Source organism: Oncorhynchus kisutch, linkage group LG4 (genome assembly GCF_002021735.2).
Source record: "Oncorhynchus kisutch isolate 150728-3 linkage group LG4, Okis_V2, whole genome shotgun sequence".
Lineage (NCBI taxonomy): Eukaryota > Metazoa > Chordata > Actinopteri > Salmoniformes > Salmonidae > Oncorhynchus > Oncorhynchus kisutch.
Genome location: NC_034177.2, coordinates 61,720,574 through 61,739,692, shown reverse-complemented (window position 1 = coordinate 61,739,692; position 19,119 = coordinate 61,720,574). Strand labels below are relative to the sequence as shown.

General features: G+C 40.9%; 1 protein-coding gene across 1 annotated transcript in view; it reads right to left on the bottom strand.

Moving 5' to 3' along the window:
- Positions 1–19,119, bottom strand: part of dntt (deoxynucleotidyltransferase, terminal) — a 142,869-nt gene that overhangs the window by 51,491 nt on the left and 72,259 nt on the right. Inside the window, exon 7 of the mRNA XM_020479920.2 lies at positions 13,590–13,722. Coding sequence (XP_020335509.1) covers positions 13,590–13,722 — 133 coding nt within the window. The remainder of the gene's footprint in view (positions 1–13,589; positions 13,723–19,119) is intronic.

Sequence of the window (19,119 nt, the reverse complement as noted above, 5' to 3'; positions counted from 1 at the left end):
ATAAATAAATTCACACATAATTAAATAAATTACCAAGAAAACTACTGACTATATATATATATATATGTATTTAATTATTTATATATGTATTATATATTTATTCAAACTTTAATTCATTTTATTCATTTATATATTTGTTTATTTCTGTATTTATTCCTCCAATATGACAATGTGGGGGTGTCAATCAAAGTCTGTGGGTGGTATCTAACACACCATTGGTCGATCAATGTCACGGCACTTTGCTTGAATGCTTTGGCCTGCTTTTGCACCACCTATGCAAAGCTAGCCACAATAACGATTAGCCACAATAGTAGAATTTGTGGTTCGCTTTGAAACTGCCGCAAACATATACAAATTGTAGAATCATGGCATATTTGGACTAGATAATGCATAACAAGTTTAGATTGTGATAGAAATTCAACAAGACAATAATTAGTTAATTTGACCAAAAACAGTCAAAGTTCGGCAATAAGAACTATGATGCTAATATGTGTAAACTCTTCACAACTGTGTTTTCCAGGTGTCATTGAGTAGGCTGATACCCCATTTCATGGACCCAAGATCCATAGATAAGGTTGTACAGTGAAATATGAGTATGCCCCAAAGCAATTAGGAAGTCTAATACAACCACAGTGCGATTGATAAGCATTATTTAATGCAAATATGGCATGATTCCACTATTTGTATCTGTTTGATGTGTGACCTTTATTTTAAAGGCAAACCAGAAATGTCATTATTGGGCTCATCTTTATTGTGGTTAGCATCACAATCAGTGTGGGCCGCTGCTGAAAATGACGTATCTCCAGATTACCTGGCATGCTTCAAAAACTTGGGTCAGCTATTCTGAAGTGCTGAAGCGTGTGGCACATAAAAATCAATTGTCCTCTGTTGAAACACTCATTACCAAGATCCAAACTGCCTTTGGAAGCAACGTCAGCACAATAACTGTTCGTCGGGAGCTTCATGAAATGGGTCTCCATGCCCAAGCAGCTGCACACGAGCCAAAGATCACCATGAGCAAAGCCATGCGTTGGCTGGAGTGGTGTAAAGCTCACCGCCATTGGACTCGAGAGCAGTGGAAACGCGTTCTCTGGAGGGATGAATCATGCTTCACCATCTGGCAGTCTGACAGACACATTTGGGTTTGGTGAATGCCAGGAGAACGCTACCTGCAAGAATGCATAATGCCAACTGTACAGTTTGGTGGAGGAGGAATAATGGTCTGGGGCTGTTTTTCATGGTTCGGGCTAGGCTCCTTAGTTCCGGTGAAGGGATATCTTAACGCTACCGCATACAATAACATTCTAGATGATTTTGTGCTTGAATTGGAACATCGACTGCGAGCCAGGCCTAATCACCCAACATCAGTACTCAACCTCATTAATGCTCTTGTGGCTGGATGGAAGAAAATCCCTGTAGTAATGTTCCAATATCTAGTGGAAAGCCTTCCCAGAAGAGTGGAGGTTGTTATAGCAGCAAAAGGGGGGACGAACTCCATACTAATGCTCATGATTTTTGGAATGAGATGTTCGACGAGCAGATGTCTATATACTTTTAGTCATGTAGTGTATTAGTCAATGCTTTTGAACTGAATATGTGAATTTTCATATATTAATGACACTAACAAAAGCCATGAATTGTTCAGCAACGTGCAGTGAATACTAACACGGCTTTGGTGATGAAAGGTACGTAATGCATCCATTGTCATCTCCTATCAGGCCACTGCATGCTGTGAGATTGGCCTGGATGGTGACACATCTTCAAGCTGTCTGACTGAAGACTTTGGCCTTCAGTGGTACCAGAAGCAAAGGGAGAAAAGCAACAGTCTCTCTCTGTCTCACAGCCATTCTGTCAGCATGCATTGTATGTAACCTAACCACTCAAATTCATACCAACAGCTACAGACACAAGCACTAATTTATATTAACTTTGTCTACTTGTCCAATTCTTCAATCTTGTCCACTCAAATTCATACCAACAGCTACAGACACAAGCACCAATTTATATTCACTTTGTCCACTTGTCCAATTCTTCAATTTTGTCTGGGATATATATTTTAGTTGACACACCTGTGAGATGTCTGATATACATGAATAAAAGTGTTTTCACCTTAGACATGGACTACTTTAGACCTTTAGAATCATAAGCTCCAAAAGTTGTTTAATAAATTACCACAGAAGTTGTTTTGGTTAGTTGGTTAGTTGGTTATAGACTTTTACAGGAAGGAGAGAGTATGAGTTTTGGCGTGAGTGCAGTAAATCCAATCCAACCAGTGGCTCTGGATAATATGCCATGTCATCACACAGGCAGACTGCCACAGTGAATGAAGTTTACATGGTGCATCAAGTGTACTAATACACTTTTATTCATGTATATCAGACATCTCACAGTTTACCACACTTTTCTGGACAACTGGACATTCCTCTTACCCATCCGATCGACTCCTTCTTGCCTGCTGTCGTCTCTTGGTCTTCTTCTAGGTTCAAACCTATATGTCTGTAGTCCAGTGCCTTACTGTCAAAAGCAACCCACTGGTAACACAACCACCTTGTGCAGCTGAGTGTCCCAAAACTGTACACCTGTTTCTACATCAAGCAAGTAAAATGTTCCATTTGTTTTTTGTTTTTGTGTTTTTATGGTGCACGTCAACATATAATAAATGTTACCGTTCGAATCCCCATGACGACAAGGTGAAACATCTGTCGATGGGCTCTTGAGTAAGGCACTTAAACCAAATTATTGCAAGGTCGCTGACCCTGGCCTTGAACCCATTCTCTGAGGGTGTCTCGGGGGAGTTGGGATAAGCAAAAAACATACTTCCAATTCATAGGACAAATATAAGCACCCCCCAAATAATAATAATTGTTAAAGGCATGTATTCTTTACATTTATTGTCCAACAACAACATGTGTTTAACCTCGAAGGAATCAGTATTCCTAAACCGGGACAGTTGTTGCTCAATATGCAGTAATGTCACTAGAAAACATTGTAAACAACAGCCAACTTTCTGGGACATAGACATGTCTTATATAGGCAGAAATCTTACATTAGTGTTAATCTAACTGCAGTATCCAATTTACAGTAGCTGTTACAGAAAAAAATACCAATCTATTGTTTGCACAACAACAAAACACTTTTATCATGGCAACTGTTTTGATACATTCACCTCTGAAGGTAAATAGTGTACTTACATTCAGTAATCTTGCTCTGATTTGTCATCAAAGTGTTTCCTGTCAAATGATATCAAGAATATGCATATCCTTGCTTCAGGTCCTGAGCTACGGGCAGTTAGATTTGGGTCATTTTAGGCAATAATTGAAAAAAAGGGTCCGATTGTTATAATATATAATGATCCAGCACTAATTTCATTCGCATTTTGGCATGTTTTTGTAGTTTCAGATATATACAACAACATTTATGGAGCAAACATTATCCTAAGGTCTAGCAAAGAAAATACTTAAACTTACAATGAGTATACAAAACATCAAGAACACTCTACTCTTTCCGTGACATAGACTGACCAGGTGAATCCAGGTGAAACTATGATCCCTTATTGATGTTATATCCACTTCAATCAATGTAGATGAAGGGGAGGAGAGAGGTTAAAGAATCATTTTTAAGCCTTGAGACAACAGAGACATGGATTGCGTATGTGTGTCATTCAGAGGGTAAATGGGCAAGACAAAAGATTGCAATGCCTTTAATGGGGTATGGCAGTAGAGTATGGTAGTACAGGCGCAATGGTTTGTGTCAAGAACTTCAACGCTGCTGGGTTTTTCACGCTCAACAGTTTAAAGGGAGATGTCACCCTTTTTCAACTTCATATTCATCATCACCAGCACTACCCTAATATCAAAATATGTGAAAATGGCGTAGACAATTAGTAGACAATTAGTAGGCAATTTAGTATCAAATCAAGTGTTATTTGTCACATACAGATGTTAATTATGTAGTTATTATTGCGGGTGAAGCAAAATGCATGTGTTTCTCTCTCCAACAGTGCAGTAATATCTAACAATTCACCACAACACACACAACCTAAAAGTTAAAGAATGGAATTATGGAATATATAGGATGAGCAATGTCGGGGTGGCAAAGATTAAATGCAGTAGAATAGAGTATATACAGTATATACACATGTATACAAGCAAAAATATGTAAATATTATTCAAGTGACTAGTGTTCCATTATTAAAGTGGCCAGTGATTTCAAGTCTATATATATAAGGCAGCAGCCTCTAAGGGGCAGGGTTACGTAACCGGGTGGAAGCCGCCTAGTGATGGATTTTCAACAGTCTTGAGATAGAAGCCGCCTAGTGATGGGTATTTAACAGTCTTGAGAGAGAAGCTGTTTTTCTGTCTCTCGGTCCCAGCTTTAATGCACCTGTACTGACATCGCCTTCTGGATAATAGCAGGGTGTACAGGCAGTGGCTCGGGTGGATGTTGTCCTTAATGATCTTTTTGGCCTTCCTGTGACATCGAGTGCTGTGGGTGTCCTAGATGGCAGGTAGTTTCCCCCGATGATGCATTGGGCAGACCGCCCCACCCTCTGGCGAGCCCTGCGGTTGCGGGCTGTGCAGTTACCGTACCAGGCGGTGATACAGCCCGACAGGATGCTCTCAATTGTGCATCTGTAAAAGTTTGTGAAGGTTTTAGGTACCGCGGCAAATTTCTTCAGCCTCCTGAGGTTGAAGAGGAGCTGTTGCACCTTCTTCACCACAATGTCTGTGTGGGTGGACCATTTCAGATCGTCAGTGATGTATACACCAAGGAACTTGAAGCTTTCCACCTACTCCACTGCGGTCCCGTCAATGTGGAGAGGGCGTGCTCCCTCTGCTTTTTCCTGAAGTCCAAGATCAGCTCTTTTGTTTTGTCGACATTGATTGAGAGGTTATTTTCCTGGCCCCACACTCCCAGGGCCCTCACCTACTCTCTGTAGTCTGTCTCGTCATTGTTGGTAATTAGGCCTACTACTGTTGAGTCGTCTGCAAACTTGATTGATGATTGAGTTAGAGGCATGCGTAGCCACACAGTCATGGGTGAACAGGGCGTACAAGAGGGGGCTGAACACGCACCCTTGTGGGGCCCCTGTGTTGAGGATCAGAAAAGTGGAAGTGTTGTTTCCTACTTTCACCACCTGGGGATGGCCCGGTAGGAAGTCGAGGACGCAGTTGTACAGGGCGGAGTTCACACCCAGGGCCCCGAGCTTAATGATGAGCTTGGAGGGTACTATGGTGTTGAATGCTTAGCTATAGTCATTGAACAGCATTCTTATATAGGTATTCCTCTTGTCTAGAAGGGATAGGGCAGTGTGCAGTGCGATGGAGATTGCATCGTCTGTGGATCTATTGGTAAGCAAATTGAAGTGGGTCTAGGGCAGGGGTGGGCAACTCCAGTCCTCAAGGGCCTGATTGGTGTCACACTCTTCTGTGTTAGCTGGAGCTGGGGCAAAACTGTGACACCAATCAGGCCTTCAAGGACTGGAATGGCCCACCCCTGGTCTAGGGTGTCAGGTAAGGTAGAGGTAATATGATCCTTAACTAGCCTCTCAAAGCACTTCATGATGACAGAAGTGAATGCTATGGGGCGATAGTCATTTTGTTTAGTTACCTTTGCTTTCTTGCGGTACAGGAACAATGCTGGTCATCTTGAAGCAAGTGGGGACAGCAGACTGGGATAGGGAGAGATTGAATATGTCCGATAACACTTCAGCCTGCTGGTCTGCACATGCTCTGAGGATGCAGCTGGGGATGCCGTCTGGGCCAGCAGCCTTGCAAGGATTAACACACTTAAATGACTTACTCACGTCGGCCACGAAGAAGGAGAAACCACAGTCCTTGGTAGCGGGCCGTGTCGGCGGCACTGTTATCCTCAAAGCGGGTGAAGAATGTGTTTAGCTTGTCCGGAAGCAAGACGTTGGTGTCTGCAATGTGGCTGGTTTTCCCTTTCGAGTCCGTGATTGTCTATAGATCCTGCCACATATGTCTCGTATCTGAGCCGTTGAATTGCAACTCCACTTTGTCTCTATAGTGACATTTTGCCTGTTTGATTGCCTTACGGAGGGAATAACTACACTGTTTGTATTCTGCCATATTCCCAGTCACCTTGTCATGGTTAAATGATGTGGTTTGCGCTTACAGTTTTGTGCGAAGGCTGCCATCTGTCCATGGTTTCTGGTTAGGGTAGGTTTTAATGGTAACTATGCATACAACATCTCCTATACACTTCCTGATAAACTGTATCTATTTATTCGTCGGTGTTATTCTTAGAGGCTACCCGGAACATAACCCAGTCCGCGTGATCAAAACAATCTTGAAGCGTGGATTCTGATTTGTCAGACCAGCGTTGAATAGTCCTTAGCATGGGTACTACCTGTTTGAGTTTCTGCCTATAGGGTGGGAGGAGCAAAATACAGTTGTGATCAGATTTGCCAAAGGGAGGGCAGGGGAGGGCCTTGTAGGCATTGCGAAAAGCTGTGGTCTAATGTTTTCTCAGAGCGAGTGCTACAGTCAATGTGTCGCTGTTTCCTCAAATTTGCGTTAAAATCCCCAACTACAATAAATTTGGCCTCAGGATATGTGGTTTCCAGTTTGCATAAAGTCCAGTGGCTATAACCAAAGATAATTCTCTTGGGAGGTATTTGATTGTGCGGTATGCCAGATTGGGTGAACAAAAGGACTTGAGTTTCAGTATGTTATCACAATCACACAATGTGTGGTTAATCATGAAACATACACCCCCGCCTTTCTTCTTCCCAGAGAGTTCATTATTGAGAACCCAGCTGGCTTTATATACTGAGAACCCAGCTGGCTTTATGGACAAAGACAGTATATCCCGACTGAACCATGTTTCTGTGAAACAGAGTATGTTACAATCCCTGAAGGAAGTTCTCGCACTGTGCTCATCTATCTTTTTACCCATAGACTGAACATTAGCGAGTAATATACTCGGAAGCGGTGGATGGTATGTGTGCCTCCTGAGTCGGACTAGAAGTCTACTTCGAATACCTCTTCTCCGCCGGTGATGTGTTCGATCAGCCTCTGGAATCAGTTCAATTGCCCTGGGGGGTATGAAGAAGGTATTCAATTCGGGAAAGTCATATTCCCAGTCTGGTGAGTAATGCTGGTGAGTTACCAGCGCTCTGATATACAAAAGTTATTTCCGGCTGTATGTAATAACACAAAAAATGCCCTGGGCTAATAATGTAAGAAATAACACACACAAAAAAAACAAAATACTGCAAAGTTGCTTAGGAGCTAGAAGCAGAGCTGCCCTATCTGTCGGCGCCATCTTTTAATTGTTTAAAATCACATGATGCACACCAATGACATCATTGGAAACATTTATCTTTGCCATCTTCTTTCCCACAAAACATAGAAATGCACCATTTTCACATATGTTGATGGTGGGGTGGTGCTGGAGATGATAATGAAGTTGACAATTTTAGAAATGCCCCAATAAGTGTCACACCCTGATCTGTCTCACCTGTCTTTGTGCTTGTCTCCACCCCTCGCTAGGTGTCGCCCATCTTCCCCATTATCACCAATGTATTTCTACCTCTGGTCACTGTTTGTCTGTTGCCAGTTTGTCTTGTCTTGTCAGGTCCATTCTGCCTGTCCTGACCCCGAGCCTGCCTGCTGTTCTGTACCTTATTGTCACTGCCCTGGATTGCCTGCCTTTGACCTGTCTTTTGCCTGCCCCCTGTTTGGGTCAATAAACATCTGTGGCTATAGCTGTCTACATCTGGGTCTTATCCTGAGTTCTGATATTAAGAGGGAGAAATATTCCTACAAGTCACAAAAGATCAGATTTAATTTCTGCCTGTTTTTGCTCAGGACAAAGGGTCTTCCTACATGGAAATTAATAATATGGAAAATATTTTTGGAAAATATTTTTGAAAAATACAATCCTCCTAAATGTAATTTTTCAGTTCAAATAATACAACAAAATCTATTATTTTCGACTATAAAATGTTTTAGTTTCCCTGCCGGACAAGGATTGTCATGACTTTCAAGAATCTCTGAGGTACAATGGGTGTGTATGGTTATTCTCACTTTTAATAATGGCTAGAGAGTTTATATGAATTATACATCTAGGACAGTATGACTAGCATGGATGGATGGGTAGATAAAAAAGGTCTACCAGGGTTTAGAATTAACATTCTGTACATTGAACTCCTTTATGTTATCAAGTGATGTAAAGGAGCATGAGTGGAAGGCGCCATACTGTTCGGAACATTTGAATTATTTATGTAATAACATTTATTTTTGGTCTAATAGGTCTCCACTGCAGAGGTGTTTCATCAACCCTGAGATTATCTCCATGGTGATGCACATGTTCTCTTTCCAGTGCGATGTAAGGGTCAATGATGAACTTGATGGGGTCACCTGTCTCCAAGAACAATACCTCATAGACCCTTCAACATCAACACATCCTTCAACAAATACATCAAATATACTGAACAAATATATAAATGCAGTTAATCTATGGATTTAACATGACTGGGAATATGAATATGTTGGTCACAGATACCTTAAAAAAATGGTCCTCACAATGGACCTCAGGATCTGGTCACAGTATTTTTGTGCATTCATATTGTCATCGATAAAATGCTTATGCCTGCCTATACCATAACCCCACTGCCATCATAGGCACTCTGTTCAGAACGTTGACATCAGCAAATCGCTCGCCCATACAACACCATACACGTGGTCTGCGGTTGTATGGACGGTTGGATGTACTGCCAAATTCTCTAAAACGCCGTTGGAGGCGGCATATGGTAGGGAAATTAACATGAAATTCTCTGGTAACAGCTCTGGTGGACATTCCTGCAGTCATCATGCCAATTGCAAGCTCCCTCAAAACTTGAGAAATCTGTGCCATTGTGTTTTGTGGCAAAACTGCACATTTTAGTGTGGTCTTTTATTATCGCCAGCACAAGTGGCACCTGTGTAATGATCATGCTGTTTAATCAGCTTCTTGATAGGCTCCACCTCTCAGGCGGATGGATTTTCTTGGCAAAGGAGAAATGCTCACTAAATTAGAGAGATAAGATTTTTGTGTTAATGGAAAATATCTGGGACCTTTTATTTCATCTCATGAAACACGGGACCATTACGTTACATGTTGCGTTTATGTTTTTGTTCAGTATAAATAACCTACGGTTTCATCCTCTCAACTCCAATCATAATGTTAGCTACCCATGATCATCACTTTTTCCTTCTCTTCCTCTTTCCCCCACGAAGACAATATTTACATAATTAAATATCATTCCAGCTGTCATCCCTCCTTAGGGTACAAGAGTAATGTGGCATTGCCAGCTGTTTCCAGAAGAACAACCACACTGGAGTAGAGAGGTTATTGGCACACTGGCCACACACTGGCCACACAGTATGCTTGTGTGGCCGCCCAGAGCTTTACAAAGAACTATACTTCCACAATTGTTTATAAATTGAGGTTTCCAAAATTAAGGTGACTGGAATCTTTTCAGACACAACCCGAGGGGAGTGTGACTTTCCTAAAATAGACAAATAAGAAAGATCATTTTATTCGATTTTTTTAATCACCAAGTTTGTGTCGCTTTCCACTGATTTTTACCTACATTATAAACACTACCGTTCAAAAGTTTGGAATTAGAATTGCACGTTTTTTGTCCAATAAAATAAAATTGATCCAAAATACAGTGTAGACATGGTTAATGTTGTAAATTACTATTGTAGCTGGAAACGTCTGACTTTTAACGGAATATCTACATAGGTGTACAGAGGCCCATTATCAGCAACCATCACGCCCGTGGTCCGATGGCACATTGTGTAAGCTAATCCAAGGTCATCATTTTAAAAGGCAAATTGATCATTAGATAACCCTTTTGCAAATATGTTAGCGCAGCTAAAAACTGTTGTCCTGATTAAAGAAGCAATAAAAAGGAGCCTTCTTTAGTCTAGTTGAGTATCCGTAGCATCAGCATTTGTGGGTTCGATTTCAGGCTCGAAATGGCCAGAAACAAAGAACTTTCTTCTGAAATTCATTAGTCTATTCTTGTTCTGAGAAATGAAGGCTATTCCATGCGAGAAATTGCCAAGAAACTGAAGATGCGCAACTGAACAAGAGGACAAGTACATTAGTGTCTAGCTTGAGAAACAGACGCCTCACAAGTCCTCAACTGGCAGCTTCATTAAATAGTACCAGCAAAACACCAGTCTCAACGTCAACAGTGAAGAGGCAACTCTGTGATGCTGGCCTTCTAGGCAGAGTTGCAAAGAAAAAGTCATATCACAGACTGGCCAATAAAAAGAAAAGATTAAGATGGGCAAAATAACACAGACACTGGACAGAGGAACTCTGCCTAGAAGGCCAGCATCCCGGAGTCGCCTCTCCACTGTTGACGTTGACACTGGTGTTTTGTGGGTACTATTTAATGAAGCTGCCAGTTGAGGACTTGTGAGGCGTCTACCATTCAACAGAGAGAGAGAGAGAGAGAGAGAGAGAGACAGAGAGAGAGACAGAAAGACAGAGAGACAGAGAGAGAGACACACAGAGAGAGAGAGAGACAGAGAGAGAGAGAGAGAGAGAGAGAGACAGAGAGACAGAGACAGAGACAGAGACAGAGACAGAGACAGAGACAGAGACAGAGACAGAGAGAGACAGAGAGAGACAGAGAGAGACAGAGAGAGACAGAGAGAGACACAGAGAGAGACACAGAGAGAGACACAGAGAGAGACACAGAGAGAGAGTGAGTGGGAGATACAGAAACAGGTTGAAGTTTATTGTCATGAATCTTGCCCTGTAGGCAAAACTGAGCAATTTCCGCTAGATGGGCCAGCTGCAAGTCAAAATCGTCTATATCATAAACACTTATGAATGCAAAAACTAGGGTCAGGCATTAGGGTTAGCAGTGTGGTTAAGGTTAAATACCCATACCAGTAGAAACACCAGTAGAAATTCCACTTTTTGACTGAGATCCAAACAGTTATTCTCTGTAGCCTACACTTTGGATAAAACAGCCAATAAGTAACAATTGGACACGTTGTGGCTGTTAACTTGTGACAACGCTACACTTGGCCACCTTGCCATGGAGCAAATTAAAATAGGGGGTGCAAACTAATATTGAATGGTTTTGACCACTAACGTTTGAGGCTAATTCGTTTTGCATGGCCCTGTGCCCAAGGTGTCAGAGCAGTTTACCAATCACTGTACCTGTACACAGCCCATCTGTAAATAGCACACCCAACTACCTCATCCCCATATTGTTATTTAATTTAATTTTGCCCCCTAGTATCTCTACTTGCACATCATCTGCACATCTATCACTCCAGTGTTAATGCTAAATTGTCATTTTTCGCCACTATGGCCTATTTATTGCCTTACCTCCCTAATCTTAGGGATCTTAATCTTGGCCAAGTCGCAGTTGTTAACGAGAAGTTGTTCTCAACATGCCTACCTGGTTAAATAAAGAGGAAATAAAACATTTAAAAAAATGTTTCCAGGGTTTGCACATTTTTGACAATTGCATTGATTCTAAAGAATCAGTGTAGCACTGGGTAATGGGCCGTGCAAAACAAACTTGCCCATTGCTTCAATACACACTCCAAACCATTCAATAGTTAGGCTATCCATATTACCAGAGCTTATATTCGTTCTATTTCTATGGCAGATTCCCTTTCTCAATTTAGATAATGCATTGATATACTGTATAGCTGCACAATTTAGATAAGGCATTGATATATAGCTGCACAATTTAGATAATGCATTGATATACTCTATAGCTGCACAATTTAGATAATACATTGATATATAACTGTGCAATTTAGATAATACATTGATATATAGCTGCACAATTTAGATAATGCATTGATATATAGGTGCGCAGTTTAGATAATGCATTGATATATAGCTGCACAATTTAGATAATGCATTGATATATAGGTGCGCAGTTTAGATAATGCATTGATATATAGCTGCACAATTTAGATAGTATATTGATATACAGTATAGCTGTGCAATTTAGATAATACATTGATATATAGCTGCACAATTTAGATAATGCACTGATATATAGCTAGCTAGCTTGCTGAAATGATAACAGAGAGAACGAAGAATGTAGCTATTTTATCATGTCTGTGTGCGTTTCCAAATATGAATGACGTCTGGAATCCGACACTGTTTCAATGGAATTATAAAATGGCAAGAGTCAGACAAATCTCAACACTCAACATGTCAACATCTCGTATGCCTGTCTTAACTGAAATGGTGTTCACATAACTTTCATTAGCTTGCTAAGGTTAGCATGCTAGCTAGTTACACTGACAGCTGTTAGTCAGTGGCCTATATATTGTTATTTCTCTGCTAAATGTGAAAATCACCACAACGTTCCCACCCCCAATTCCTGAATATGTATTACCAGCCTGCGTCAGTCTTCGAGGTGAAACATAAACAAGAAATTTCGTTGTAGGACAGGAATTACTCTAAATATATTGTGGCAACTTCCTCTAAGTTGGGCCTTTAAGGTGAGGGTTAGCTTAAAAAAATCTGATTTTATGACTTTGTGACTGTGGCAGCTAATGACCACTCTGCAGAGCATGCCTCCATGTCACACCCTGACCTTAGAGAGCCTTTTTTATTTCTCTATTTGGTTAGGTCGGGGTGTGATTTGGGTGGGCATTCTAGTTTTTTTATTTCTTTGTTGGGTATAGTTCCCGGTCAGAGGCAGCTGCAGCTATCGTTGTCTCTGATTGGGGATCATACTTAGACAGCCTTTATTCCAACATTAGTTTGTGAGATCTTGTTTTCGTGTAGTGCCTGTGAGCACTGCAGTCGTCACGTTTCGCTTGGCTGTTTATTGTTTTTGTTGGCGAGTGTCATTTTAATAAACACGTGGAACTCTATGCACGCTGCGCCTTGGTCCGCTCATTTCAACGAGCGTGACACTCCGGTGCATGAGTCAGGACAAGAAATGCCCCAACCTGCAATCCAGAAAGAAAGAGAGCGATGGTTGCGGAATGAAGACAGATCAGAAAGAGCTATAAGAGATATAAGTGGAACAGACTGTTGACGAAGCAGCAGAAGGCCTGTCACTCCTGTAGAGAAGAGAGGCGCACGTCCTTATTGCCAGACTGCTCATGCATTATTTAACCACACACCGCCACCAGTCACGGCAACATTTTTACAATACCATAGAGCCCAGTGCTTGGAGCTCACTGAAGCACACTGTGCCACACACAAATAGAGCACAAAGGAAACTGACATGAAGAGAAAGTGATGGCGCAGGATGTGAACAAACAGACCCACGTTGTACCCGCCTAGCTGGCCTTTTAAGTTGATATAGCCGTTCATTGGGAACATGGTAATGTCATGTAAGTGACATTGGTTTGGATGCTGAATGTAATGACTGTAGTGTAACACACGATTGTTGCCTCTGTACACACTCTACTCTCTTGCGTGGCAGGAACAAAAGAACCATGTCTGTCATGTGTAGAATGAAAACAACAAGGAACTAAGACTACGACCGTTGCAATGGCGCACTGTTTCAAACTCAATAACATACACAAATACATCCACACTGACAAGCTGAGATAAGAGTTGTACTGTACCTGCGAAAGCCACCTGTCAGAGCCAGTATAGAATCGGGTGCGATCCAATGGGCAGTCTCTTCAATGATGCTTCTAAGAGCTTTGGCCTCGGTTTTACTGACAGCCTTGGAGATGTCCCTGTAATACAGGAAACCTGAGGGGAAAGTATAAAAAGCCACTATGAGCTGTCTATCTGAAGTGGACAATAGTTACAGTAGCATTAGCATTGTGGACTATATATAGGGTTGCAAAGGCAGGTAATATTCACAGTAACTTTCCTAATTTACCTGTCATTTTTTTCATATGAAAACTAGAATCACAAATCTTTAAAACATTTTCCTAAGTATAACCCATAAACTTTGTGAATATTGTAGCTTTTTAATATGAAGATTACGGCATGGAATATATTGTATATGTTTATAACGTTCTGTTTAAAACTGATTATGCACAATAATGTGCAAATAAAATGTGTCATGCATGCGGATGCATTTAACAATATACACTGAAGTGCTAAAGCTCTCCGAGCCCTAAAAAGAGTGGGAATATCAGCTAATTGATGTTGAAGGAGTACACGCAAAAAAAAAAGTTGTGGGGGGGGGGGGGGGGGGGGGTTCTTTGTCAGGGGTCAGAGTGACATAATATGTGTAACAATTGTTTTGCATTTCAGGAAGGGTTCTTTATTGCTGTGATGAACCGTCCTGTTCTTTCCCTCTCCACCATGTTTTCCTTTATGCCATGAAATGCTACACTGTTAAAAAGTTCCTGTAGTTTTACAGTACCCTACAGTCTACCGGTTGCAGTGAAAGTACAGTACATGAAATGCTACACTGTTAAAAAAGTTCCTGTAGTTTTACAGTACCCTACAGTCTACCGGTGGCAGTGAAAGTACAGTAAACAACAACAAGTTACTGAATTTTGTGTATTTGTGCCAAGCGTCAGTGGAAGTGTTGTACCAGTTTAAGTGGTTGATTATTATGTTGTCAAAGGTTGAGCATGTCTTTTAACACTGTCAGTTCTGCTGTATTTGTAAGAGAATGTGATAAAGAGCCCCACTGTCCTTTTACTGCAGTGGGCTAAATCAGGGTCACACAGAGTGTTTCCTGGTCACACATATGGTTTTGGGTTTAAAAAAAGGAGACACCTGTATCATCCCAGAGTTGAAAAGTATTACATTTTGAGTTTGCGTCCCAATATTACACTTTAAATACTTCACAGAAGACTGAAATATAACAAAACAGTTTGACATGGAAACACCAGATTTTTGACAGGTTTAAAAAAAATAAGATTTTTTAAAAATATGAATGACATTCCACCCATGAGGCCACAAGGTCATTTGACAGCAGGAAAGTACTACTAAGCATTCTTTCTGGTTTGACAACAAACTGACCATCCTGCCACACCATCAGGTAAATGAGGGTGCCACAAATCAGCCACAGAAAGTTACTGTGAATTTTTGAAAAACTACCGTAAGTGTTCATACATTTCCACATTTTGTTGTGTTACAGCCTGAATTCAAAATGGCTTAAATGCATGTTTTTCCTCACCCATTTACTCACAATGATAAAATGTATTTATATATTTTTTACAAATGTATTGAATATCAAATACATAAGTAGTCACACCCCTGAGTCAATACATGTTAGAATCACCTTTGGCAGCAATTACAGCTGTGAGTCTTTCTGGGTAAGTCTCTAAGCTTAGTACACCTGGATTGTACAATATTTGCACATGATTCTTTTTTTAATTCTTCATGCTCTGTCACGTTAGCTGCTGATCATTACTAGAGAGCCATTTTCAAGTCTTGCCATAGATTTTCAAGCCAATTTAAGTCAAAACTGTAACTAGACCACTCAGGAACAATCCATGTCGTCCTGGTGAGCAAAACCAGGGTATATTTGGCCTTGTGTCTTAGGTTATTGTCCCGATGAAAGGTATGTTTGTCTCCCAGTGTCTGTTGGAAAGTTTTCCTCTATGATTTTGCCTGTGCTTAGCTTTCTTCAGTTTCTTTTTATAACCAAAAACTCCCTAGTCCTTGCCGATGACAAGCATACCCATAACATGATGCAGCCACCACCGTGTTGGATTTGCCCCAAACAGTACACTTTGTATTAAGGACATAAAGTTTAAATAATTGCCACATTTTTCTGCAGTTGAACTTTAGTGCCTTATTTTAACAGGATACATGTTTTGGAATACTGTATTTTATTCTGTACATACTTCCTTCTTCTAACTCTGTCATTTTGGTTAGTATTGTGGAGTAACTACAATGTTGTTGAATCCTACTCCTAAGTGTTGTCCTATCACAGCCAATAAAATATGTAACTGTTTTAAAGTCACCAACGACCTCATCCCTGAGCACTGTCCTTCCTCTCTGGCAACCGAGTTAGGAGGGACGTCTGTATCTTTGTAGTGACTGGGTGTATTGATATACCATCCAAAGTGTAATTAATAACTTCACCATACTCAACGGGATATTCAATGTCTGCTTTTTTATTCTTACCCATCTGCCAATAGGTGCTCTTCTTTGCGAGACATTGGAAAACCTCCCTGGTCTTTGTGGTTAAATCTGTGTTGGAAATTCACTAGTCGACTGAGGAACCTTACAGATAATTGTATGTGTGGGGTACAGCAATGAGGTCACAAAAAAATCATGTTAGATTCCAAGAACACAGGATGAGATGTTACCAACCTTTGTGCAAGCACTTCCAAGAGTTAATGAACAGTGAGCGTGGTGAAATTTGGGGAGCGCATCGTCAGTAGTGTACCTTTGGTTCCTAGGGTGTTTCGGCCTTTCACACTATACACCCTCCCCAAAGGCGGCCAGCGACAGGGTGATCAATCCTACGCTTGCGTCCCATTCCCAATTAGTCATAGGAGTTGCCTTGTTGTTGATAGCCAACATCCCATGGGACTATGCATGGCAGGGGCGTCCTCCTCCCTGAGTCAAGCATTGTTGACCGCATACCTCCTGGCCCTCTCACTTCGTTTGTTTGATAAAGTTCATATTTATATTTCTAAAAATCTGAGTTTACATTGGCGCATTACATTCAGTAGTTCCAAAAACATCAAGTGATTTTGCATAGCCACATTGTTTCAACATAAATACTCATAAATGTAGATGATAATACAAGTTATACACATGGAATTATAGATATACCTCTCCTTAATGCAACCACTGTGTCAGATTTAAAAAAAACATTACGGAAAAAGCAACCCATGCAATAATCTGAGACGGAGCTCAGAACAATAGCCAAATTAGCCGCCATGTTGGAGTCAACAGAAACCAGAAAATACATGATAAATGTTTCCTTATCTTTGATGAACTTCATCAGAATGCAGTCCTAGGAATCCCAGGTCCCCTATAAATGCTTGATTTGTTCGAAAATGTCCATTATTTATGTCCAATTAGCTACTCTGGCTAGCGTGTTTGGTAAACAATTTCAATGTCACAAACGTGCATGGTGAAAGCATGGTCAACTCGTGGCAGTGGTGACTATCTCCTGTCTCATTCGAACCCCTTCACATTAGATGTTGACATCTAGTGGAAGGCGTAGGAAGTGAAAACTCATCCATATCTCGCTGTAATTTCAATGAGAGCTTGGTAGAAAATCTGCCACCCCCAGAAAAAATCCAAACAGGAAGTGGAATTTCTCAGGTTTTTTCCTGCAATATGAGTTCTGTTATACTCACAGACATAATTCAAACAGTTTTAGAAACTTCAGAGTGTTTTCTATCCAATACTAATAATAATATGAAAATATTAGCACTATGACTGAGGAGCAGGCCATTTACTATGGGCACCTCTCAACCAAGCTACTCAATACTGCCCCTGCAGCCATAAGAAGTTAAGTACGCTTCCTCTAATTCTCTTTCTGTCTTCCATCTCTCTCTCGCTGTCTCTCCCCACCCTGAGAACCTGAGCCCTAGGACCATGCCTCAGAACTACTTGGTCTGATGACTCCTTGCTGTCCCCGTCCCCAGTCCACCTGGTCGTGCTGCTGATCCAGTTTCTGCTGTTTTGCCGGCGACTATGGAACCCTGACTTGTTCATCGAACGTGCTACCTTGTCCCGTACCTGTTTTTGACCCTCTCTCTCTCCCTCTCTCTCTCTCCCTTTCTCTCTCTCTCCCTCTCTCTCCCTCCATACAGCACCTACTTTCTCGACCTCTGAATGCTCGGCTATAAAAAGCCAACTGATATTTGCTCCTGAGGTGCTGACCTGTTGTACATTTTACAACCACTATGAGTATTATTTGACCCTGCTGGTCATCTATGAACAGTTGAACATCTTGAAGAACGCCTCTGGCCTTAATGGCCATGTACTCTTATAATCTCCACCCAGCACAGCCAGAAGAGGATTGGCCACCCCTCAGGGCCTGGTTCCTCTCTAGGTTTCTTCCTTGGTTCCTGCCTTTTATAGGGAGTTTTTCCTAGCCTCCATGCTTCTACATCTGCATTGCTTGCTGTTTTAGGCTGGGATTATGTATAAGCACTTTGTGAGATCTGCTGATGCAAAAAGGGCTTGTAAATAAATACAATTGATTGATGATTTGTTGAATACTTTCTGAAGGTAGTGTACTTGCAGCAAACTCACAGTACATTATTCAAAAATAAACACAAACTTCCTTGTGACCAACTGCCATTAAGTTAATCGCAAAATGCACAGTAACCTCAACCTCTTAAAGGACCGTACCCTTTAAAAAAAAATCTGCCTAAACTGATATACCCAAATCTAACTGCCTGTAGCTCGGGATCTGAAGCAAAGATATGCATGTTCTTGATACCATTTGAAAGGAAACACTTTGAAGTTTGTGGAAGGGGTTCAAACTACCAGATCCTACATTTTAATATAAAAATGTGATTTTATCAAACAAAACTATGCTACATGTTATCTCTGGGACCCTCAGGATGACAAATCAGAGAAAGATTACTGAATGTAAGTATATTATTTACCTTCAGAGGTGAATGTATCAAACCAGTTGCCTTGATAAAAGTGTTTTGTTGTTGTGCACTCTCCTCAAACAATAGCATGGTATTGTTTCATTGTAATAGCTACTGAAAATTGGACACTGCAGTTAATTTAAGCTTTCTGCCCATATAAGACATGTCTATGTCCCAGACAGTTGGCTGTTTTTTTACAAAGTAATTCTAGTCACATTAGCGCACGTTAGCAACAACTGTCCTGGTTTCAGGGACACCGATCCTGTCGAGGTTCAGTGCAGCCCTTGATTTTTACAAGCTATTACAAAGATTGCAGAACTGGGAGTAGAGAAATGAGTTGCTCAAACTTGATCAATATAATGATAATTCCACTTAAACAACGCTTCCACTAATGGTTGGCACAAATAAAACATATTTTAGACCATGCCTGTAAATATGCTAATGAGTGCAGTAATGATTGTATCTTATATTGAATATATTGGGTAGAAAAATGTTCCAATATATTAGATTTTGCACACATTTACCCATAAAGATACCGACCCGTACCAAGTGAGTACCTAACAGTGTGTGCCATAAGCGCATCTGAAGTATCCTATAAGTAAAACTGTAG